General features: G+C 39.9%; 1 protein-coding gene across 2 annotated transcripts; it reads left to right on the forward strand.

Annotated features, from left to right (window-relative positions):
• The first annotated feature begins 8508 nt into the window (after positions 1-8508).
• On the forward strand, positions 8509-21971 carry BRD7 (bromodomain containing 7). Of its 2 annotated transcripts, none has more exons than XM_054296306.1 (17): positions 8509-8605; positions 8949-9157; positions 9562-9691; positions 10069-10126; positions 11237-11381; positions 12518-12628; positions 12954-13138; positions 13904-14027; positions 14645-14720; positions 15235-15342; positions 15963-16095; positions 16856-16967; positions 18076-18132; positions 18932-19043; positions 19194-19337; positions 20401-20544; positions 21482-21971. In XM_054296306.1, exons 1-17 carry the CDS (start codon positions 8557-8559, stop codon positions 21544-21546), a joined length of 1962 nt encoding a protein of 653 aa, XP_054152281.1. In that variant the 5' UTR covers positions 8509-8556; the 3' UTR covers positions 21547-21971. The 2 variants fall into 2 exon arrangements, with proteins under 2 accessions (XP_054152281.1, XP_054152283.1); XM_054296308.1 differs by lacking the exon at positions 21482-21971 and adding an exon at positions 21315-21475.
• Positions 21972-23960: the final 1989 nt, after the last annotated feature.

The raw sequence follows: 23960 nt of genomic DNA on the forward strand, positions 1-23960 counted from the left end.
GTTCAGACATGTCAATGTAGACAATGTTTAAAAGAAAAAAAAAGATGGCTATACGAAGCATTCAAAATGTAACAAGTTTGACTTTATCCACTAGAATAACCACATTACCTTAAAACAAGTTGTATACTTCCGTTTTCTGTGAATTTACCCTCTGGGATGCACTATTTCACCTTATAGCCTGTATCAAGAAGGATGAAGAATTGCTACTTCAAAAACAAAGAAACAAAAAAAAAGCTCTGAAGGCAAGAAGTTATATGACTGAAAATACATTGATTTTAGGATAAAAACACTGGCTAGCTTGCTCTAAGGTTAAACAAAATCAGTTTTGGCTTTCCAAGAAAATTTGGCATAAGTGTAACTATGACTGAAATTCAGGCTTTCCTATATAGAAAAACAAGGATGTGAATGAGATGGACAAAAGCATAAAACCCTGCTGAATGTGAAAGCACCCTCTTGTCCAATCAGCCTGGGGAACAACCTGACATGAGATATGGTCAAAAACAAAAGAGGAGCTAAAAATTTCAGAGACCAGTGGATCATTTCATCCTCAACATGCAAGACAAAGTCCTTCAATAAATAAATGCCCAGCATTGGGCTGTAGCATCCAGACCATGCCACCACACATTGAAATTGCCTAATGCAACTCTATGTAAACTTTCATAAGAGGTTAAGCAATTTTTAGAACTTTTAGTCTCCTTTGGAGACACAATGACCACAGAAGGGAAGGAAGAGTTTACAAAAACCTGCATGAAAAGTCCATTCCAGTTCCAGGATCAGATTCTGATTCTTGCCCTGGGGCCTCCAGAGGGCTGTGGTTCAGTTATCTTCTACCAGAGTGGGGAGAAGGAAGGCACTGCAACCACAGGCAGCTCTCTAAGGACCTGTTGGGGACAGAACCAGACAGATCACTGGCCTGATTGATTTCATTTCACAGCATACACAAAAGTCCTACAAGAAGTGGCCATATTGTCGTTTCCATGTTTTAAATTAATAGAAAGAACAAGTAAAGCACTAATTGATCATCTACTGTGAAAAGATCCGGAGAAATACTTTAAGCAGCAACGTGAATGCCCTGTCAGAATAAATTATAAAACATGCATTTCCATATATATCTCAGAGAGAACACTTCATGCAGTCTGACAAGGCCATTTTGAATTGATCACACCCAGTTCTTCTCAGACACTCATGCATAAACACTTGCTACAACAATATTAATGAGCAATGACATAAGGAATTTTGGTCTAACCAAACAGACTCCATCTGAACAGTTCCATGCTTAAACCCTTAAACTTCTTCCCCATCTCCCTTAAGCAAATTAGGGTTCTTTCATTAAAGGTGAAAGAAATGATCATATAGCTGTCATTTCATACCTTTTTTCAGCAAACCCTCTCAATAGAAGTGCAGTATAACAGAAACATAATTAGGCCTCAGCAGAGCCATGTTCCTCCTCACAGACTGCATCCACCTCCCCTCTCATTCCACATCAGGCTAGTTATTCACAGAGACTTTGAAAGAACTAAAATTGCTTCAGAGTTTTAGTAAATCAACCCAGCCAGACAAATCTCTCACAGTTTTCATTTCATTTAATTTTCTCTGCAATTGTCATTTTCTGACCTAAGCCAATCTTTTCTAAAGACTGTATTCTGCCACATGGGTATAGAACAAACAAACCAACCAAAAAAAAAAAAAAAAAAAGGCTTAAACCAAAAATTCTTAGTATTTTCTAAGAGATTTATGGTTTGCAGCAGGTATTAAAATATCTGGATATAGAAATATATTCTTTTGCTTAAATCCAATCAGTAATCTAAAGGGTCAAGTGACCTTACAGCACATCCTTTTTATGCTGCTCTCCTCCAAGCTTTCACTCAGAGAAAAAAATTACTGAGCATATCACAGGAGCTATAGAAGCATGTTACAAATTTAAAGTTCCCATCCACACTACATCTTTGGGTGTCAGTACCACTGGGAAGTTTCAGGAGACAGAATGTGTAACATAAGAGGATCAATTATCTGCCACCTGGCTTGTGGGGGGAAAGTTAAAAATATTCCAGCTCTAATTTATGCAAAACTTTGTGGAGTGCATTAGATATTCCAGGAGAATGTGATCCAGGATGTCATTATCCTTAAGAACAAGCGTTATAAGCAGCAGATAACCATCACTGGTGTTGGCTGTCTTCTGAAGCACCAGAGCACAGCCTGCACCAATTTAGAGTCAGCCCCTTCTTACAGAAAACATGTGAAGGTCTCACTTCTGCCACACATTCTGGATTGCCAGGGAAATGTAGCAAAACCTAGGACAAGGTCCCAGGTACATTGGTACCTACTAGGACTGTGCTGGTTCCTTGTTCTTAGCATGAGCAAGTACTACTACTTTACTACTACTGCTGCTACTTCTTCATATTTAGTACCTAAATATGGTACAGTCATCAAGGAGAAAGCTGCATCAAATCTTCAGTTTATTCAGCCCAGCTGAAGTTGTTCTTAATTTTTATTTTTTTCTAGGTCGTAGACTAAAAGCCAAACCAAACTCATGCCAAATACCAGTCAAAACATCTTTATTTTTCCCTTCCTCAATCTGAAAATAAAACTTAACTGTTAGTTTGATGTTTCTGTCAAACAGGAATGGAAACTTCTTCCTTTTACCCTCATTTTTATTTCCCTCAGAAAAAAAATTTTGATTACTGCTTCAGAACAATAGTTTGACTAACATTGATGTTCCTTAATGGACCTCATTTAGCACAGAAACTGTTTACTTCTGCTAGAATTTGCAGAGTGGCATCCTACTGATTCTTTTAACTTCATTTTTCTCCCTTCACATGAACACCAGTGCATGCAATATAAAATTTAGTCTATGCACACACTGTTCTGCAGACCCAAATACCCTCCTTAAAGAAGTTTAAACTAAAGGTGAGAGAAGACTGGACCTTTAATTCTTCTTGTTGCATGGAGAAATATGAATGGGCCCCACCAACCTGCCCTGGCACACATCACCCTCCCTTTGGGGCTCCCTGCACAAGTGTCCATGTGTTTCACCTGCGTGTGCACAGGGCTCTTGGTGGCCAATCCCTCTTTCTGGTCACAGCCTGTGCAGCTCCAGCCATCCCCAAAGCCCTGCAGTGCTTCCTCCCAGCTCCTCATCAGTGCTCAAACACCTGGGGAGAAGCTGCTGCACCTGTTGGCAATGTGAATGAGGGACACCAGACTCCAGCAGGTGAAAACCAAACCCGTTACATAGTGGGGGACACTGCAGATCCCATGTGGCCCTGTCCAGTTTTAAATTATACATTTCCCACAGAGAACTGGATCAGGATTTCTGAACCAACTAACAGACCATTAATAGCTTGAATGCAAACACCTTCAAAAAGAGCTGAGCTAAACCCAGAATTTATCCTACAAAATCTGCTTGACTACTTGCATGAAATTAAAGGTCTTTAAAAAGTTACCATTCATGTAATGTCTTGTACTGTGCTTAATCAGATAATGAGCAAACAAAAATTCTCTATTATGTAAATTTCCTTCTCTTGAACATGACAAGTTGCTTTTCCTTTGCATATTACACCACCAAGTGGCATAATGCTCTTATTTTTTTTAAATGTGCTTCCTCCAGAGACACCACTACACAAAACAAGACTTAATTTAATAAGATTAATTGCTACCTAAACAAAAAAAAATTAACTGGAGTATCATCTAAGACATTCAGCTAGACACTTGCTTTAAACTTTCTCCTATTATAGCTTATGAGTGCAAATTTAATACAAGTACAAATTTCATCATTATTTTTCCTCTTACAGAACTTAAACTTATTAGGAAAAGGTTTCTCTTCACATTATTTGGGTAATATATATATCTAATGGAGATTGTGATGTGCCTGCTATAAGCACAGGCATTTTCAGATATTTTATTCAATTTAAAACATGACAAAAGTAATTAAAATACATAGGGAAAACAAAGGTTTAGGACTTTAGTTAAAGTCTGGCCAAGTATGTGAATCAAGGAAGTTCAGAACTGGCTTTAATATCTTAATTGAACAATCAAATCTTGCATATATTTGAAACAAGCAGGACTACACACATGAGTGAGGGCAATGGGATCAGGCTGAGAATCATGAGTAAATATAATTTGGTTACATCTCAAAGGACCTATCAGTTCAACTTGGAGTTCAAACTTTCCATCCTCAATTCCAATGCCCAGCCCTATGCTGCTACCAAATGGTGTGGTTTTATCTGGAAACCCAGTCCATATTTTGATCAAAAAAAAAATACATATACATATAACCTAGTGCCCTCTGCCAGCAACATCTCTCCTCCCCAAGGAAATTACCTGCCGCAATTGCTAAAATAGGCTTCAGTTCCAACTTTGCTGTTCAGGTTTCTCCTTTCTTTTTCTCCATACGCTCCAGTTGACTAGGGAAAAGCAGAGATGATGGATAAATCCCATTTGTCCATCATTCCTCTCTCATGAGGATCCAGCTGAATCCTGTTTAATTTTCCCTACCTGTGCAGCAATAGCAGCCAAGAACCAAGGTCATAAATGTTTAAATTTAATGCAATTTCATGCATGTCTAGCAAAAATTTTGCTATTTTAATTCAGAGGTGTGTAACAAGGTATTTCTTCAGATGCACAAAATCACTTCAAAAGAGAGATATTAAAAGAGGTGCCAGCAGGATTTGGGCAAGGTCACAGGAAAAGTATTTACAAAACACAGATTTGTACAAATATACACACACAGAGATCTTAGAGCATGATCCATGTGAGTGCTTTATGGACAATAAGATCATCATCCCTATGACTGATTTACAACCTTGTTATAAAGTTTATTATAGTCATAAGGATCTTGGGGTAGAAACAGATAATTGCCTGTTTTCATGAGTAAATGAATTAAACACTTCAGTGCTAAACTGAAAAAAGAGCAAATGCATCATAATGATGAGACTGTCTCTTCAAATTAAGGGAAAAAATTCCATCTGTCACAGTGGATTTTATCAGGACATGGAAAATGACAATGTCCCTTTAGTACCCACAAAATCAAGAAAATATTTCTATTGATCACATTTTCAGCTAATGAGCAACTGATTCAAAAGTCATATTAATAACTCAACAATCAATAAAATATTGACTGCATTCTTTACTTCAGCCACATGTGTTCAGGTATTTTTAGAAAGGTGTGGTGGGGTAAAATAATGGTTTAAAATTAATGTCTGTCACAAAAACTTTATTCCAAAATTTCCATGTGTCACAGACTACAAACCAAACCCACTTATGAAAACCTCCCAGTGACTTTAGCATCCCAGGTTTCCATGTGCTTGTGCATCCACAGAAACCTGCTCCCAAAGACTTTGGCACATTCTCCTCCTGTGCCTTGCAGCAGCCTCTGCACCTTTCTGCTGTTACCAGGATCTACCTCTTCCTCCTGAAGCAGAAACCAAAACAAACAAAAAAAAAATCCACATTACTAATTTAAATAATGATGGTATTTGATGTCTAGCTAATATTTGATATACACTAATATGATCTCATGCTTTCCACAGGTCTCAAAAAAAGTTCCTTACGAGATGGAAAAGGTTAATGTGCAAACACTTGGACATCTTGGAAGTGTTGAAGGCTAGACAGGATGGAGCTCTGAGTAACCTGGTCTACTGAAAGGTGTCCCTTTCCATGGCAGAGGGGTTGGAACTAGGGCGTCTTTAAGGTCCTTTCCAACCCAAACCATTCATGACTCAATGATCTATTTTTGTACATTTTCTCTGTTAGAGGCTTACAGTGATAACAACACACATCATTGTCTCTCACTCTTCAGTTAAAATCTGTGCTTTAGAAACTTGACACAGATTAAGAAAATATTCAATGAGTTGAAATTATTAATTCTGCACATTCAACCAAAAAGAATGAAACCTCACCTTTCTATTATCAGTGATAACCCTTCATAGGCTTACCAATGGTGTTTCAGCCACGATGCCCAGTTAGGGTAGGAGGGGTTTGGGGCAGGAATGCTGATCTTCTAATGGGAAAGCACAGCTAGACACAAGGGTGGCAAAGCCAGTGTGTATTGTAGGTGTGTGTGAGGACTAACTGTTCAGAAATATCCTTCTCTGACCCAGAGGATGCTGTTGAAGCACATACCTAGCAGCTTTCAGTATTGGCCAGGTCTCACATTACTCACTTGTGTGTAATTCCCTGAGATTTTATTAAATTCAAGAGAAGATTAGTCAGGAAATTTCAGAATAACAATTGAACAAATGATCTTACCATATGATATTTAAAAGAAAAAACCTTAGAAACTCTGCCAATCTTCTTGTGGGAACAGAGGATATAGCAACATTCTTTCATTCTATAAAACACGTCCTTTAAATATTTACTAGTCTTGTATTTTCTACATGTGGCCATATCCCAAGCAAAAGCCCTCTACCTCTCACTAAAGTGTGCCTAAGAACATTCACTGCATATGCAATAAGAGTTTTAAAGGATCCAGATGTGAATTAGAAGAACAACTGCGTCCATTAAAACTGAATTTCAAACTACTGGAGTAAGATCAAGCAGGAAAGCTGTGGTTTACTCCAGAGCACCACCCACACAATTCTCTGAGTAGGATACCAAATGACAGTAATGTAACCAGCAAAAATGCAAAACAAAGCTGTCACATCTGATTACACTCCCAGTGACTGAATGGACAGCAGACAAGAGATTTTCTCGATCTTCACAACCTCTCAAAATAACCCTTGTATCGCTGTCCAGCCATACATATCATAAATTTCTAATTAACAACTTTTTTTTTCTTTTTGGCTATAAAACATCATTTATGATTCAACAAACTTGAGGAATACTTACTGGACTATTGTGTGGGAATAAATTAAAGCTTCTCTTTTGAAATAGAAACAGTTTGTTTTTGCACTCCAGACTTCAGAGAAGTGAAATTTCAAGATGCACTATTGAAGAGGTCTTGGCAGAAAACAATACCTACACAGTGCTGTTGAAACAGCAATGACTGCAGCTTAAACAATAGCAAAAATACACTATTAACTTTGAAAGACTATACTACTAGCGTTGCATTCAATTTTGAAAAACAGTTGCTTGTTTTGGAAGCACTCCCATGCAAGGCAAATGGGCAACTTCCAGCATTTCTAGGAGATCAGAATTTCTTATTTTTGACCTGTAATGGACAATATACATACTTTCCTTAGAGTTTTAACCTGATTGTAAAGTATTTGCTTTCAAAACTAGTGAGCAGGTTTAGGCACTCAGCCAGCAAGGCATAGCCTGTACCAGCCTGTGCAGGACAAGCGCAGCCATCGCTGCTGTTTGCCAGGGCACAGGAGAGACCTGTCCCTTGGATGGGTAGAGATTCGACACACCTCTGCCAGCTCTTCCTCGGGTGGATGCATCCTCTGCTCCCCTCGCTGGTACAAATTTAGGCACGGGTTCTCAAACTCCAGGAGCAGCGAGCCTTTGTTCCAGATTAAGGGTCTGGTGAGCCAGAGCCCGGCCGGCAGCAGCAGCCAGGTGGTGGGCACATCGCAGCCGAGAAGCCGGCAAAACTCGCAGGGCATCCAGCCGGGAGCAGAGTAAACTCTGCTGTCAGAAGGACAGACTGCCGCAGCACCCGCCCGCTGCTGTCACCTTCGGCCCCTGGCACACACAGACACGGCACGGGACATTCTGCGGCACCGGGTTCTGCCAACCAGCAGGACTCAGGCCGAGTACTCGGGCGGTGGAGTCACCGTCCCTGGGGGTGTTCAGGGACAGACCGGACGTGGCCCTCAGTGCCAGGGTCTGGTTGGGAGGGTGGTGATCGGTCACAGGAGTGACTGGAGGGCCGCAGAGGTCCCTTCCAGCCTCAGTGATTCTGTGGCTCCGTGAATCCTGCCCAAGTCTCTGAAGCGCTGCACTGGCCTGGATTCCCAAGTTTGGGATCGGAGGGACGCGGGCACGGCGCGCCTCAGGCCGGGAGCAAGGGGCACCGTCGGGGGAGCAGCGAGGAGCTGCTGGCTGTTGCATGAAGGGAGAGGGCGGGAGAGGCTGCGGGCAGGGGCAGGACAGGTTAAATCAGATAGATCTTAAGGGGGGGGGGAAAATCACTATTCGGGTGATTTGGCCTTGGAACAGGCTACCCAGGGAGGTGGTGGAGTCACCATCCCTAGAGTGTTTTAGAGGTGCGTGCATGTGGCTCAGGTGATGTGCTTTAGGGGTAGTGCCGGCTTGACAGCGGAACTTGATGATTTGAAAGGGCTCTTCCAGCCTTGAGCATCCTCCGATTCGGTAGGATGCCGTGAGGGCTCTGGAAAGGAGACGCTGCCCGAGGAGCGGAGGGGGCTGCTCACAAGGGGAAATGCCCGGAGCTCGGCCCGTACAGGCGCGGGGCGATCGCGGCTCGGGGATGGCGGATCCCGACCCCGTCGCTGCCCGGCCCCGCCGCCGCTCACCCGCCCACCGCTGCCCTGCGCCAGACCTCCGGCGCGCCAGGGGGCGCTGCGGCCTCCACCGCCCGCTGAGGGCCGCGCGGGGCCGGGCCGGGCTCCGCCTCAACAGCGCGGCCTCTCCCGGGCGGGCCGGGCCGGGGCCATGGGGAAGAAACACAAGAAGCACAAGTCGGACAAACATCCCTACGAAGGTGGGTCCCTCCGGGGGTGGGCGGGCAGGGACCGCCGGGCAGCGCGGCCCGAAGCGGACGCGGGCCCCGGAGCCCCTAGCGGCGCCCGCCCCACCCCGCCGGGCCCAGCGCCGGGGCTGTTTGAGCGCTCCGGGCTGAGGCTGCGGGAGCGGGGCCCTCGCTCCGCCCGCGGGCCCGGGAAGGGAGATGGGCGGCGGGATCGGCTCTGCGCGGGGGAGAAGCAGCTGCGGGGACTGGAAATGAGGAAACGGTGCGATGAGGAAGAGGAGCGATCGCGGGGTTATTGAGGACGGGACTGTGTTTTATCTGGTACTCACACAGCCTGTTTCTCTGCCGGTTTAAGAATATGTAGAAAAGCCGCTGAAGCTGGTGCTGAAAGTTGGAGGAAATGAAGTTGCTGAGCTGTCCACTGGAAATGCAGGACTTGATTCCAGCCTCTACGAAGACAAATCTGAACATGAAAAACACAAGGACAGAAAAAGGAAAAAGAGAAAGAAAGGAGAAAAACAAGTTCCTGGTGAAGAAAAGGAGAAGAGGAGGAGAAAAGTTAAGGTATGTGTTCATGCTACTGCATTTTAGCAAAAAATATGTTTTGACTTTCTCCAGGTTTCACAGCAGAAGGTCAGCAGATATGACTGTAACTCGTATCCTTAAGCTGGAATACATTCAGCCTCGGTGTTTGAGGCGTTCCTGTCTCATTTTTAAAGAATACACACCAGATAGCTGTCACATTTTCTAAACAACTAATTCAGCGATACATTGCATTGTATGGCTGAATTATTTCAGTGTCCAGCAGATGGAGACAGTACATAAAGAATACGGAATCTTTAAGCACTTACAAACTATTCTTATCTTTTAAACTTTGTGAATATGTTTTCAAAAATCTATAGAGCATTATGTACATAAATAATGCAGGGTTTGCAAGTGCTCTTACATTTCCACAACAATCTTTCCAGGAGGATAAAAAGAAACGAGATCGAGACCATGGAGACAGTGAGGGAGAGCAGGAGCTGAAATGTCAGACCCCGGTCAGAATGGAGTTGTCACCAGAGAAACCACTGACAAGCTCTTTATCCAAGCCGGAGGGTAGGGGGAAAAAAGAAATTTCTTTTGCTAATTCATGTTTTTTGTAATTGACTCATGTTTTATTGTTCTTTCTTTACTTTTGTAGTAAGTGACTTGGCATTTTGTGCCATCTCAGTGTTTTTCTCCATCTCGTACAAAAGTTTGGAATTAGGTTTCTGTACACTTCCTTTGGTATTTCTGTCAGAGTGAGCAGAATGTCAAGTAAGGGCAATGGGAAAAGTAGATCCCCTGCAGGTATTGTGGGGTTTGCCATTCTGTTCTTTTCTTTATACTGAGTTCTCAAGGTGCATCAGTTTTGTTTGGTTGATTTCTGATATCTTGGAAGTGCAGTCAGTTCTGCCTCACACTGTTTCTCCCCCTCCTTGTTTTTGGTCTAGAGGTGGAGCAGACACCACTTCAGGAAGCTCTGAATCAACTCATGAGACAGCTGCAGAGGTAATGTCTGTGCTACAGGCTTGCAGAGCTGTGAAGGGAAAATAACATCCAGTAAGGGAAGGGGCACACACAAAGCTGAGTGAAAATATTGGTAAATATATTGCCAAGAGGGCTGTTGTAGGCATTTAAATGCTAGTGTAAGAAAGTGTCCTTAGAACTTCTCTTCAGCTTAGGCTTCTTGTGAACACCTCCAGTTTCAAGTTCATAGTAGTTTTTAAAAGCTTTCTAAACCAGGAAAGTTTTCCAATAACATGATGCTTTCTTTAGAGGAACCTTTTGAAAGGAAGGCACAAAAGAGTATGATTCACTTGCCAAAGTTTCTTTTACCTTGAGTTCTCCTATTTTAGCATTATTTACTATGAAAAGGAAGTATGAAAACTTCAACCATGTTCTCTTGCTGTTTTACTAACCACATCTTTTGGTTAAAACAATCAAGTCTGCAGCTTTTTCAAATAGTCTCTTATTTAAGATAATATTTCTTGACTTTAAGACTATCTGCATCTTGTGCAAGAGTGGTTGGAAGATCTTTCCCTTTAGGTGTCTCACTTGAAACTTTGTTTGCAAGTTTTCTCTTATCCATAAATTGTCAAGACCTAGATGTGATGTCAGTTTCAAGAAACTTAACCTATCAAAAGATGCCTGTGTTAGTTTTGGCTCTCTTTCTGTGCATACAAAAAGCAGCACTTTTGATTTTGAACTGTCTCTTCCCTTCTGATAATTTCTGACTAAGCGATGAAACACAAGAATATTCTTATATTCTGTATGTTTCTTTTACTTTTAATTATTTCTAATATGGTATAAAACACCTTTGTTAAAATGTAAAACCTTTAAAAAATTTTGGGGTTTTTTTTAATTTTCTGGGATATACAGATAGTTATCAAAATATAGAAAGAACTTTGAAATGTATTTGTAGTACTTTTTTGGTACATGGATCTGCACATGAGATCTTTTCAACCTTAAAAGGGAAAGATTATGCTGACATAAGCTGTTTCTCTCTTTATAGCTCTTATTTCTTTTTAGCTTAGTTATTTCCTTTCTATTTAATTCTAAACTCAGTTCTTTGTTATAAGTTGAAACATAAAAAAAAAAATGTCTTTCATTTCTTCACAGAAAGGATCCAAGTTCTTTCTTTTCATTTCCTGTGACTGACTTTATTGCCCCTGGCTATTCCATGATCATTAAAAACCCAATGGATTTTAGTACCATGAAAGAGAAGATCAAGAACAATGGGTACCAGTCCATAGAAGAGTTAAAGGTAATGTTTTGAATTTTGTTTTGACTACAGAGGTGTATTATGCTCAATTGACTTGAAGGCAGTATTTTATGGGAATAGAAAGATGCCAAAATGAATCAGTACTTCTGCCTCAAGGAATGTTTCTTCTTGAATTTTTGTGAGCAAGTAAGTTCTGACTGTAAAAGAGAAAGCTCTTCTGGTTTGTAAATGTGCATCTCCAAAAGATGCAGATGGTTTCAGGTTTTGTGCAGGATTGCATGGAGTCTGTCCATTTGTCCCTCAGCATATTTTAAATCTATTACTTTTCCCAGGCTACTCTGGTCAGATCAGCAAGTGAAGGCACTGTGAGCTTGGTCCTGTTGACAGCAGCCACTTGTCCTGGTGCTGTGGTGTGCCTAAGGGATTCAAGGGCCTGGTTTGAAAACCTCCTTGAACTTCTAAAAGATGTAGGGCCTAGTTTTGTTTTGTTTTTCATCAGAAATACTCTAGTTCTTTACTGGGCTAGATTGTGTGTAATTATCAATTAGGCAGATGTTAGTTAATAGCATTGGTTTTATTTTCTTGCACATTCTTTAGTTCTCCAAAACTTAAGAAGAGCATACCCGGTTGTAACAGCTGTTTCTGGTTAGTTTTTCATTTTAACTTTGTAAATGATGAGGATGTGATAAAACATATTCACCTGAGGAGGCTGCAGTGAGCATAGAAGTGCAGTTTCTAGCTCACTTGAATTTCAAACAAGCACACATTTCTTCATTGTAACTAAAACTTTGGGATAGTCTTTGTAATAACTTAACTTTGCACTGCAGCTTTTCTTTACCTTTGTTATGTTGCTTCACTTTGTTTTAATGACTGCTGAGTGGCCAGGAGGTGGGTAGTTGTAATTAAGAGGGCTTCCCTAAAACTTTGAAAACTACAAACAGTACTGAACACTTAAGAATCCTTTAAGAATGTTTTTTGGGTTGATAGATTCAAGTCTTAAAACAAAGTTACATACTTATCCTTGTTTACATTTTTAATAGATTTCTTAAATTCATTAATTAAAAGTATTCTTCTAAGCTTTTTTCCCTAAAGCTCAAGACACCCCATTTGCAACACAAATATCAGTATAGTACACTGGAAAATTAACTTTCATTCCAAAATTATTCATGTTTGAACAGGATAACTTCAAACTGATGTGTAATAATGCAATGATTTACAACAAACCAGATACCATTTACTACAAAGCTGCAAAAAAACTGCTGCACTCAGGGATGAAGATACTTAGCCAGGTAACAAAAAACACCAAACAAAATATTCAAAAGTATACTGCTTCTTTTTTTGATCTCTGTTTATCCCTTTTACAGGGATCTCTTGAAAATTAATAAAACCTTGCATGGTATTTGTCAAATGCTTGTATATTGGAATATAAATAGTACATTGTTTTAGTATTGCTGCCAGATCAGTCCTTGTAGAAATAGTTGCATTTAGTATTTCACCTTCTAGATTCTGTTTGTTTGCTAGTGTAACAAAGAACTCAGATAAAATGAGTTTCTATGGGTAGGTTACAAAAAGATTAATTGAAGCAGCAAATAAAAGGATTTTGATGTTATTCAGGAGAGAATTCAGAGCCTGAAACAAAGTATAGAATTCATGGCTGACCTGCAGAAGACAAGGAAGCAGAAGGACAAGACAGATCTGCAGCAAACTGGGGAAGAGGAAAATGGTCCTGGGAAAGACAGAGGAGAACCTATGGATGGTGACACCAAAGCATTCAAAACACCCAGCAAAGAGCACAAAAAGTGAAGTATTGTCTGAGTCACTGTAGGATACACCTTTTAAATGGCGCAGAAACAAGATGACTTAGGGTAGAGTGGATGTGGGTTTCTCTCTGGTACTGCTTAGACATTTTCATCTCAAGGGATCAAAACTGACATAAAGCATCCTCATCTATTAAAACCAAATAAGTTTAGAATAATTTTCGATACAATCATTTTTGAGTGTAGGTAACCATGTACTGTTCATCAACAATTATTTTCTGGTTTAGTGTCCATTTCATGGACACTATGGAGTTTTGGAGAAAGCTTGCAAACATGTGCTTTTAAACATTTTGGTGTAAAAAGCTACATAACCAATTTTGATGACTTTTTCTTTGTTTGTTTACATAGTAGTTGTATTTGAAACATGCAGCAGCCTAGCTACAGAAAGGGTACTTTCTGAAATAGCTGTTCATTTCTAGAAATACCAGATATGAAGATGGTAAATAAATAATGGATACTAAAATTGAGAGCATCCAATATTCCAAGAGTATCTTAGTTTTGTAGGAGATCTTTACAGAGACCTTTACAGTTATTAACTGTAAAGGTTTACCAATGTAAGCCTTTGTCACATGCCTTCCCCAGCTGTATTAAATACAGTCACATTCAATAGCACTCTTTTTTGTTGTTAGTTGTTTTGTCTACAAAACCATGTACAGTGTTGGCTAAAACTATTGTCAGAGTATCCTGGTGTGTTATTTAGCCAGCTGGTGTCCAGCTAGTCCCTAAGCTGTGTGGGTGCATTCACAGGAAGGATAAAGACCTGCTTGAAGACAAGTTACGGAGCAATAGCTTGGAAAGGGAACAGGAGCAGATTGATCGGATTGTGAAGGAGTCCGGAGGGAAGTTAACCAGGCGCCTTGCAAACAGCCAGGTAAGCACTGGGGGATTGGGTAGCTCCTTTCCCTTTTCCATAAATCAGGTTTCCTTGACCTCTTACACCAGTTGAAACCTCATACCTGCTTTTACTGCAGCTTACACCATTTTACACCATCGATCATCTATGTAACATCATAATATTAAAAAAAAGTGCAATTTGAATGCATGCTGAATTTCTTCAGCAGAGCAACTTCAGCTAAAATTTTCAATAAAGTAATAGAAAAATATGAATAGTAGAAAGCTCAAAAAACTAAATCTGACCTGCAAAAAATCTCATAGCTTTGACACAGACACACACCTGACCAAAGGTTGTTAATATTACAAGAGAAGAAACTCTGATTGGTAATACTATGCCTGTTTCATTTTCTACATTTTTTATCACTTGGCCTCTGCAGAAAAATTAATATTTATCATAATATCTTAATTCTTTGTGCCTATACCAATAATAAAACTATCTAGTGAAAGTAAAAATTTAGAGCAGCACTCAATTTTGAATGACTGATTTCCTTTCTTATTCCTGTAGATAGGACAGTTTCATTAAATGTTTTCATTAGTTTAAGGACCATGAATTTCAAGTACTATGTAAATTAAAATAGTCTAATCTTATTTCAGTGTGAATTTGAACGAAGAAAACCAGATGGTACAACAACCCTGGGCCTTCTTAACCCCGTTGACCTCGCTGCAGGAGGTGAGTTGGCATGGTTCAGGGAACAAGTGACTTCCACCTACCTGGCACCTTTGCAGGGGCAGATGAGCAAATCCTGGCCAAGAACTGAATGCCTCTTTCCAGCCTGATAAAGATTTGGATTGGAAAAGCTGCAGCTGAGAGATCACATAGATGTGCCTCAGCTGTGGCTGTTAGGAGCAGCTGGTGGATGCCCTCAGTGCTGTTGCTTCTCTGATTTGTGTCAGCTGTTTGTGGAAGCTGCAAAAGAACACTTTTGCTGCTGGAGAATTTCTTGGGATCCTCTTATTTCTGGTCCATGTACAGAGTGCAGTGTCTGCTGAGCCAGAAGGCCACAGATGTTTTAGAATTAGGAACTGTTTGGGTCCCAGATCATTAGCATGAAGCATTTGGATAGGAAAGCACACTTTGAGAGCCATGTCCTGTTTATTTTGAGTTCTTAGCTATGAGTATTAAATGAGTTTGGTCATCTTTGTAAGCCTTCTCTGTTTCTGTATTTTGGTATGTCCTATTGCAGAGCCAGGTTACTGCCATGTAAAGCTGGGAATGACAGCAGGAAGGCTTCAGTCAGGAGTTAATACATTACAGGGGTTCAAAGAAGATAAAAGAAACAAAGTTACTCCAGGTAAGTGCTGATTTTTTTATAAAAATACAAATCTTTCTTCTTATATAAACAAAGTGTATTGATCTTGTTACTGGCACATAAATTTGGAACTAAGTATTTCTAAAGATAAAGCACATTATTAGGTGTCCTTGCCCATGACAGAGGGGTTGGAACTGGATGATCTTTAAGGTGCCTCCCAACCCAAACCATTCTGTGATTCTTTGTATCCATTGCACAATTAAACAGCGCATCACAGAGTCCAGCTTAAGTTACACATACAAAAGGGCAAGACACTTACTTTTTATCTACATTGAGAAGAGAAACAACCAGATGGGGAAAGGTTTTTAGTGGCTTTAAAGAGCCAGGGTGGGCCTGAGAACCTTTTTCCATTATCAGACTCTTCATTTGTGCTAAGGCTCACAGTGGTGTTAATGACATATTTGCAAATACAAATGCATTTGGTTTAGATCTGAGTACAAATTGTTACCTTGTGAACAGATGGTGTTCTGTGAAGGCATGTTTTCTCCTTAAGAAATACATTCCTTCAAAATTTTTTCTTGAGGATTGTTTTACAGCCCCTTCTCATTTCTGTTTGAAGCATACAAAGGAGGATAATAATTAATGCTATTGTTACTCATTAGTGACATACTTGAATTATGGACCCTTCAGTTCCTATGCACCAACATATGATTCAACGTTTGCCAACATAAGCAAAGAAGATTCTGACCTAATCTACTCAACATATGGGGAAGACTCTAACCAAGGATCTTCCAGGTAACCCAGCAAGCAGGGTGCACAGTACAGCTCCCAAGGACAGAGGCAGTTGTGTGCCACTCTCTGCAGGATGGGCTGGCTTTGCTGTGGAGGGGTGGCCCTGCTGTCTTTAGAGCTCACAGGAGTTTGTTTGTGTTAGAAACAAAGACTTCAGTAGAAGAGCCTGCCTCTGAAGTGAAATTAGCCAAGATGGAAGAATTTTTATGCTGCTGATTCCTAGGAGTAAACTGTCTAAACTTAGATGTATTTATAACTGAAGGACTCATGTTCAAAGCCAGAATATTGAGTTGTAGAAATGTTTGTATGAACTGGTGGGGTTTTTTCACGTTAATTACTGCCTTGAATGAGATACAGCTTTGTAAAAATAATTATATTGGTTTCTTAGTTTTGATTATAAAAATGTCAAAGTACCTTTGTTTTGTGAGAATTGCACAAGGAGCAGGCACAGTGATACAAATTTTTAGGAAAAGGAGCAATTCTTTAGTACAGTGTAAATGTGAAGGGCCTGGGCAAGTTTGGTTTTGTGTTGGTGCAGCTGCCTGAGACACTGCACTTTTCCAAGTTTTCCAGTGTCCCATGCAGACTGGATTCCTTAGCTACAGAAAGCAGGCATGATTAAACTAAAGCAATCCATTTTGATCAGATCCTGTGCTACTTTTTGTGTTTTATGTGCTGTACATACTGGTTTGACCTTATGCAATGTTTTTACATTAAATGTTTGATATGAAAGTAATTACCTTAACTATCTTTATTCTTTCAGTATTCAAGATTTTTTTATGAAATCCCAGGATTATCCTCTCTTAATGGCTGATAGTTTGCTGGATGTTCTAACTAAAGGAGGACATTCTAGAGCTCTCAGAGAACTAGAAATGGTAAGAGTGGATTTGTGTACTATCTGGTCTTTGGTTTTAGCACACAAGCTCTAAAGCAAGAGAAAGATGATGCTGATCCTATTGATGGCCTTCCTTTTAACTGATAGAATTGAAAGGTAAAGACTGGTCTTTGCCTTCAGTGGCAGGATTTTCTAGAATGGAATTATTGTATTGTTAATGAGTGAATATTGACATATTGTACATAGAGATATAATTACCCATTCTTTGTCCATTATCGCTAACTCTTGTTTCAAGACCAATAAGCAGTTGTTTAAAAATAAAGTGATCATTGACAGGCTTTTTTTTCCATTAAAATTTTAGCACATTCTTAGCTGCCCCTGTTTAGTTCAGGTGAATTAATATGTAGTTTTTCCCTTTACTTGGTACCATGCTTTTGTACTCAAGCATGTACTATGTAAAAATACTGAACAGTGACTTCAAGGTCTTAGGAAATTCCAGTCCTGTCCATGCTAAACATAACTGGAACCAAAGAAGCTCATTTGATAACCTTAATTGACAATCCAAGAATTATTTGAAAATCTCCTCAGAACAGTTCCTTTTAACTAGAAGTCTTGCTTTGAGGTTCAAATCAATGCCAGCTATTGAAATAAACAGATTGTAGATTAGGGTCAAATATTACCTAAGTTAATCCTAGAAAAAGTTCGTGGACCTTTTTGCCTCAGCTCACACCTTTCCTTTAGCATTACACGTTATCTCTTTTCTTGTGCCCAGTAGTGGCACTGACTGTCAGGGTCTGGCCTCTTACTCTGGCAGTATTAAGAGAAATACAATTGCATAGAGAACAAAAAACATTTCAGCCTCTAATAACCACCCTTCCTCTTCTTCCTGCACCCCAGTAAATAGTCTCTGATGTGACATCACTGTGAACTTTGCAAAGAGAAATAAAACCTGAGCTGAAAAAATGTATTTCAGTAAACATTAGTACCCCAAGAAAGACCCTAAAAAATAGCTGCATTATAACTTACTTTACAGTGAAAGCACATTATGACATTGCATACTTACCTAAAATATGGCATCTTATAAGATTTTACTTTGAATTTAAAAGAGTAATTTTAATGCCTTCTTTAAAAATCCTTTCTTTATTCAGCCATGTGAGGAAGCTGAAGGCCCACAGGAAAGAAGTGATGCAATGAAAGATGTAAAGGTAAAATTTTTCCTTATTAATTAACTTCTCCAACCAACCTGTCCAAGCTCACAGTTACAAAATGGCCTAAAACTTTCAGGGCTGTACAACAACACTGAGACTTGGACAAGCTGCAAATCTTCTGAAAATTGTGTGCCCCTTTGTAGGCATGAGGAGAATAAGGTTCTCAAAAACATTATGTCTTAACTCTACGTTAAGAGAACTGGAAGAAAATGCTTATGTATTTTTGTTTGGGGTTGTTTGGAGCTATAGATTTGTTTCTATCTTAATCTTGTTTTGTTTAACTTGAATTTGTAGTGTGAGTGTAAGATGCCACATGATACATAGCAGTCTTTGAGAAGTTCTCACTTTGTGCCCCTTATGGGCAATACATTATAGATCTCAAATCATTCCACCCAAACTTTGCTCAGTTAGAGAAAGCAGTTCTAGGGCTGCTCTCCTGAAGCACCTCTTCATCTGCAGCCAGATCTTTGATAAAATCTACTTTAGGTGAGCTGAAGCAATTCTTAAACTGTTTTTTAATTGGGATGCAGGTCTTAAGTTACCACATTATTTGTGCATATCCCCAATGGTTTTGGCAGATGCTGTTTTCTATTTGCATATGAAATAGAATGAGTAAACAATAACTATAGAACAGTAAGTTATAGAGTGTCTTTTCAGCTTTCCCTCTGTATGTTCACTTACTTTTATAGAGCAGGCTAACTTCACCTTTGTGTTCTGATCTTCCCCAGACAATTTTGTTGCTTCAAGGCTGAGCTGAGTATTATCTAAATTATTGCTTGCTGGGATTTTTTTTCAGATTATGGAAATTGATATTGCTGCCAGGTTGGACACTGCTAATAGTGACAGACTGACAGCTCTAAAGGCAGTTACAAACTTTGGCATGCCTATAGAAGAATTTGATTCTGAAGGTGAGTCTTCCTTCCTTCCTGAGGTAGTCAAAGTTCTGATATGTCTGTAACTCCTTCAGTTTCTCAGTCCCTTACAATATTTTGTATCATAAAGTAAATAGACTTTACTTAGATCTTACTAGTCAGGACTTTCTTTGTCTCTTTAAACAGAGGCTGAAATCTTCCAAAGGAAACTTGATGAAACAACAAAGCTGCTCAGAGAACTCCAGGATGCTCAAAATGAACGACTGAGCACAAAACCACCCCCTAATATGATTTGTCTTCTGGGTCCATCTTACAGAGAAATGCACTTGGGTAAATACACTTTTTCTGATCATTCGTCCAGATTTGATGAAGTCCCAACTGGTATCAACTCCAAGAAAAAAAAATCTCAAGGGCTGTAGTGTAGATGGTATGCTCTGTTAGGCCTAGAGGATTAACTTAAACTTCTTTGGATGTAAAGCCAGATGAAAATCTTGAATAGTAATTACAAGTATTCCCTCTTTATTCCTAAATGTCCCTAGAAGTGATTGAAGCTTCTGTATGCCATGGGGCAGACAATAGCCAAGTACCAATAACTCCCTGAGTTTTGCAGTGTCTTTGAACAGGTCTGCTTAAGTGTAACCAAGTTATTATTGCAAAGCCAGCTTTGGTTCAGGTTGGATCTGGTTATCAGTCTGTTGAGTTACAGTAATTAATACCAGTCATACATTCTTTAGTTATTTGTGCAAACCTGCTTGTCTCACAGATCAGCTACACAGCTTTTGTTAGCCCTCTAAGACAGGACTGTGTGCAGAGTGCCTGTTTGGCAAGTAAAACTGACTTGTGCAAGACTGTTCATGGTCTAAACTAGACCACATGCATGTGATTAGATAATCTCCCTATTACTTAAGAAATATGACCAAGTTCTAAACCAGATCAAATACTATCTTTTTTTATGTTTCACTACTTATGGCTTCCTTCTTGAGGGAAAACCACATTTGTAGCAACAAGAACAGTCTCTCTTTATATCCAAAGCTTTGTGCTGAATCCCAGATTCCAGCTATTACTAACAGCAGTGCTGTGTGGGTGCCACCAGCCCTCTCCCAGCTGCTGCATGTGTGGCCCAGTTTTCATTAACTTACTCTTTAACTTCTGGTGTTTCCTGATGGCAGCAAGCCTTGGCCAGCAGCTGTTTCATTCCTCCTGTTCTTCTCACCTTGTCTCTTGGTTCCCAGGATGTCTTGCATGGCTGCACACAGAACAACACAGCTTTTCTGGTCTAGAAATATTATTTAACATAGTTGCCTTTGTACTAAATAATTGCACTGTTTGCAGAGTGATCCAGCAATTTGGTGTCTATATATGGCATATAAACACATCCTCTTGTCTTTCCCAGCGGAGAGAGTAACCAATAACCTGAAGGAGCTGGCCCAGCAAGTGACTCCCGGTGACATTGTCAGTACCTACGGCATCCGCAAAGCAATGGGAATCTCCGTCCCTCTGCCTGAGACAGAGGACAGCTGGGTAGATTTGACAGAGGGTGAGTATATGAAAACATCTTGTAGCATCTGTTCAGCTGGAACAAAACCACATCTGCAAATCCTTAGACTGGCTTATGGTAAAACTTTGCAGTAGTGTGGTTCCAATTTTCAGTTCTTCTCTCCTTTTTAAATTCTGTTTTAAATGGAAAGTTGCCTTTGGTCTCAGTCCAAATTGAATCTTTTGTGTGTATGGAACTTTGGTTCAGCTACATGGTTACTTTACAGTCCATCTTACAGCGCTGCCAGATTTTAAATCTCAGTAATACATTTAATTTTAGTTTTTCCATTTTGCTTGAGGTTGCAAGAGAAGAGTTAAAATTCCTCACTTGCTAAAATGAGAACATCGTGATTTCTTCTTCTCCAGGCTTTTGGCTGTGCACTCCTTTTGCTTAGTTTGGCCAGCTGTCATGCTTTGGAACCTGACAGTGTGAGTTCAGCTCACCCTATCCAGCCAAAAGTAGTGGCTGTTTTTGCTGGATTAGGGAGTCTGGTCAGTGGAATCAGTGCCAGACCCTATCCTTCCCCATTTATAACATGCACAGCAAAAGAGCACCCAGAGTTAGGGTAGGGCAGGAAGAATTTCCTCTCACAAAACATAATTCACATAACAAATTTACTCAATCTGTGGTTTATGAAAGTTTTCATTAAATAACATATTAACTGAAAGAGCAGAATTAATTCAGGAACTCATTCTTATTTCTAAGGAAACTGCTCAAGAAATTTCAATTTCAAAATTATTGAGCCTTTTCTTTTCCATAACATTACACAGAGGCTTTGTAACAGAACCAAATGAAACTCAGGATTTTCTGGGACTGTTGAAGAGCAAACACCTAACTGCATAAAAAGCAAATGAGCTGAGGCATGATCTGCTGTAAATGCATGTCTTCACTTGAGCATTCTGTGGTCAGTGACCTGCTATCTGTTGTCAACTTTCAGACTTTGAAGAGCCTAAAAAGACCATCACTGTTCCTGAAAACGAGTGTGGTGCAGTTACAAGCTGAAGATTCTGTTCAGCTTACAGTTGTTTGTTTGATTCTGTTTAAGAACCAGGTAAACGTCCTTCAGGTGCATTCACCACGTGTGTTTATTGTGTGTTAAACTACTTTTGTTTATTAAATTTTGGAGCTGATGGCTTTTGAAGGGTTTGTATTAGTTACTTCTGCTATGTAAATGCACTAAATTATTCTTTTTGCATTCTCTAATGTTTTTTAGCTCCTCTATCACATTTAAGTTTTCCTAAATTACCAAGTGTCTGGAAACGTCAAAGCATATTGACAATGTGCCTATGTATGGTGCAGGGACTCAACCAAAAGTTTCTAGAAGCAATGTATAGACTTGTCTCTGAGTCTGGTTAGTGCAAACATCATTAGTGTCTGCAAATCCCCCTTTTTAAAATTACTGTGCAACTCTCATAGACATGAGGAAGAGAAATAAACTTTTTATACAAAACTAGTGCAGTGTGATGAATTAACAAAAGCTCAGCTTTGTGATACTTTGAATGTGGATTAATCTCCTCTTAGATACAGTAAGCTGTGTACTTACAGTATCCTAAAACTGGAGGGCAAGCTCAGACCTGTGATCAAAAGTGAGACTAACACTTACTGTTAGCAAGTACAAGTACCCCATGGATGTGGTACAGTCATCTCTGAGACAGGCAGGCAGTTCTTACTGTTATGCCTGGGTAATGGTTCTAGGCCTGTTGATCAGAAAGCCTTCTCACAGCCCTGTTCACCAGAGGTGCAGAGCAGCAGCCCAGCTCTCAGGCACAGAGCTCCAGCATTGCCTGGGTACAGGTGCAGCCAGTGGCACACCCAAGTGGGCTTTCCCTGTGCTCCCCATTGCTCTCACACCATCACACAGTGCTGCACATGTGGCTTCTACCATAGGTGTCCTTAATTGTTTCTGAATGTTGCTTTTTTTAATCCCTGATTCCAGTATAAGCCTGGAGTCAAGAGGAATGAGCTGTAGGGTTCCAGCCATTGCTGATGTGTGCAGTGGCAGGGAACTGAACTAAGAGGTAACTTACATTATTGAGTATTGTGAATTCCACCCTTTCCCCTCAGTCTTCTGGCCAACATCAGCCTTGCTTCCTTCCTCCCTTCCTTCCTCTCTGAAAATGCTGCAGAAAGATTCGTTTTTAAACTTTCACAATTACTAAAATATATTGCAAAATTGTTAACTGTCAGCCTGGGTTTTTCTCCAGTAGTTTCAATTGTCCCAGAAGACTTAATAGTCACCACTGGAATTTTTTCAGTTCTAGGTAATGGCAGCTGAATTATTACCCCAGGAAATGAATTCTTCTATGACTATTTAAATCATTTTCATGCTACAAGATAAAGACAAGATTCAGGGCAAATGTGCCAGCTAGGCTCCTTCCCTAGCATCTCATTGCCCATCACTCACCTTTTAGATGGTGCAGGAGGTGGCTGCCACTGACAGAAGTATTTCTCATCAGCTGTTGAACACGTGGATGTCACTCTAAGCATTTTCTACTGGCAACATTTTTTAGAAAGATAAATACTGAGTTTAGTTTATCAGTAAAAACATTTTCACTAAGTGTGCAGCACTATAAAAAACATACCTCCTTTTCACTGGTATCTCCATAAAAATAATTGCAAAACCAGACATGTTTCAATAAGCTTTTTATTTCATAGTAAAAACAAAAGTTTGTTCTTTAAACCAGATTCCTAGTTCCAGATGTTATTAGCTCTTCAAATTAGATACAGTGCCATTTTTTCCACTTAAGAAAAAAAAAATAATGCTGCAAGGAAGATTTTTCCACCACGATTGTTTCTTCAATGTTAAGTTTCACAGTTCAATCTCAGGACTGCTGAAAACAATTATTTCAATACAGTTGCTTGTTAAGTTGAACTTTTTCTATGGTTGAATATAGCTCTCATATTATACAGTTCCAATTCTGGTGAGAAATTAGTCATCCTCTTTTTCATTACACACAGTTTCTAACTTCTCCAGGAAGGTTGTGCACAGCACACCAAGTGAGCATTCTTTTTAAACCTGCAACCAAACCCAACTCCTTCCCCTTTGGAAGCTGCAGCTCTTCCTGCCACTTCTGCAAATGAGGTTGAGCTGAAGTTTCCCCCAAATAAGTTACCAGCCTGACAGGCAACATCATGTAAACAAAAGCATTTCCAAATGCTGTTACAGACAGCAAATGTTCTTTCATAGATAACACATCTACAGTCTACTAGGTCTGAGAACAGGAGCACTTCAGAGCCAGCTCTATTTATAGGCATAATGCACTTTTCAAAATAGATACATGAGACAAATGGTCACTTGACCTGACATGACATCAAGGACTGCTGAAAGGAGCCTTTGACACATGCATGGTCCTGTAAAACAATAAATACCTCTAAAGAAATGCTTGCTAAACACCTGTAACTATAAATACACAACA

The sequence above is a fragment of the Melozone crissalis genome, unplaced genomic scaffold, assembly GCF_028551555.1.
Source record: "Melozone crissalis strain CALT ecotype California unplaced genomic scaffold, PUWL_Pcris_2 ptg000007l_1, whole genome shotgun sequence".
NCBI classification, from domain to species: Eukaryota; Metazoa; Chordata; class Aves; order Passeriformes; family Passerellidae; genus Melozone; species Melozone crissalis.

Bases quoted from the DNA above. Each gene is read 5' to 3' on its own strand.
- BRD7 (XM_054296306.1), top strand. From the start codon at position 8,557: ATGGGGAAGAAACACAAGAAGCACAAGTCGGACAAACATCCCTACGAA. The intron at 11,382-12,517 runs GTAATGTTTTGA...ATGTTTGAACAG, and splicing joins AGTCCATAGAAGAGTTAAAG to GATAACTTCAAACTGATGTG. The intron at 18,133-18,931 runs GTAAAATTTTTC...ATTTTTTTTCAG, and splicing joins ATGCAATGAAAGATGTAAAG to ATTATGGAAATTGATATTGC.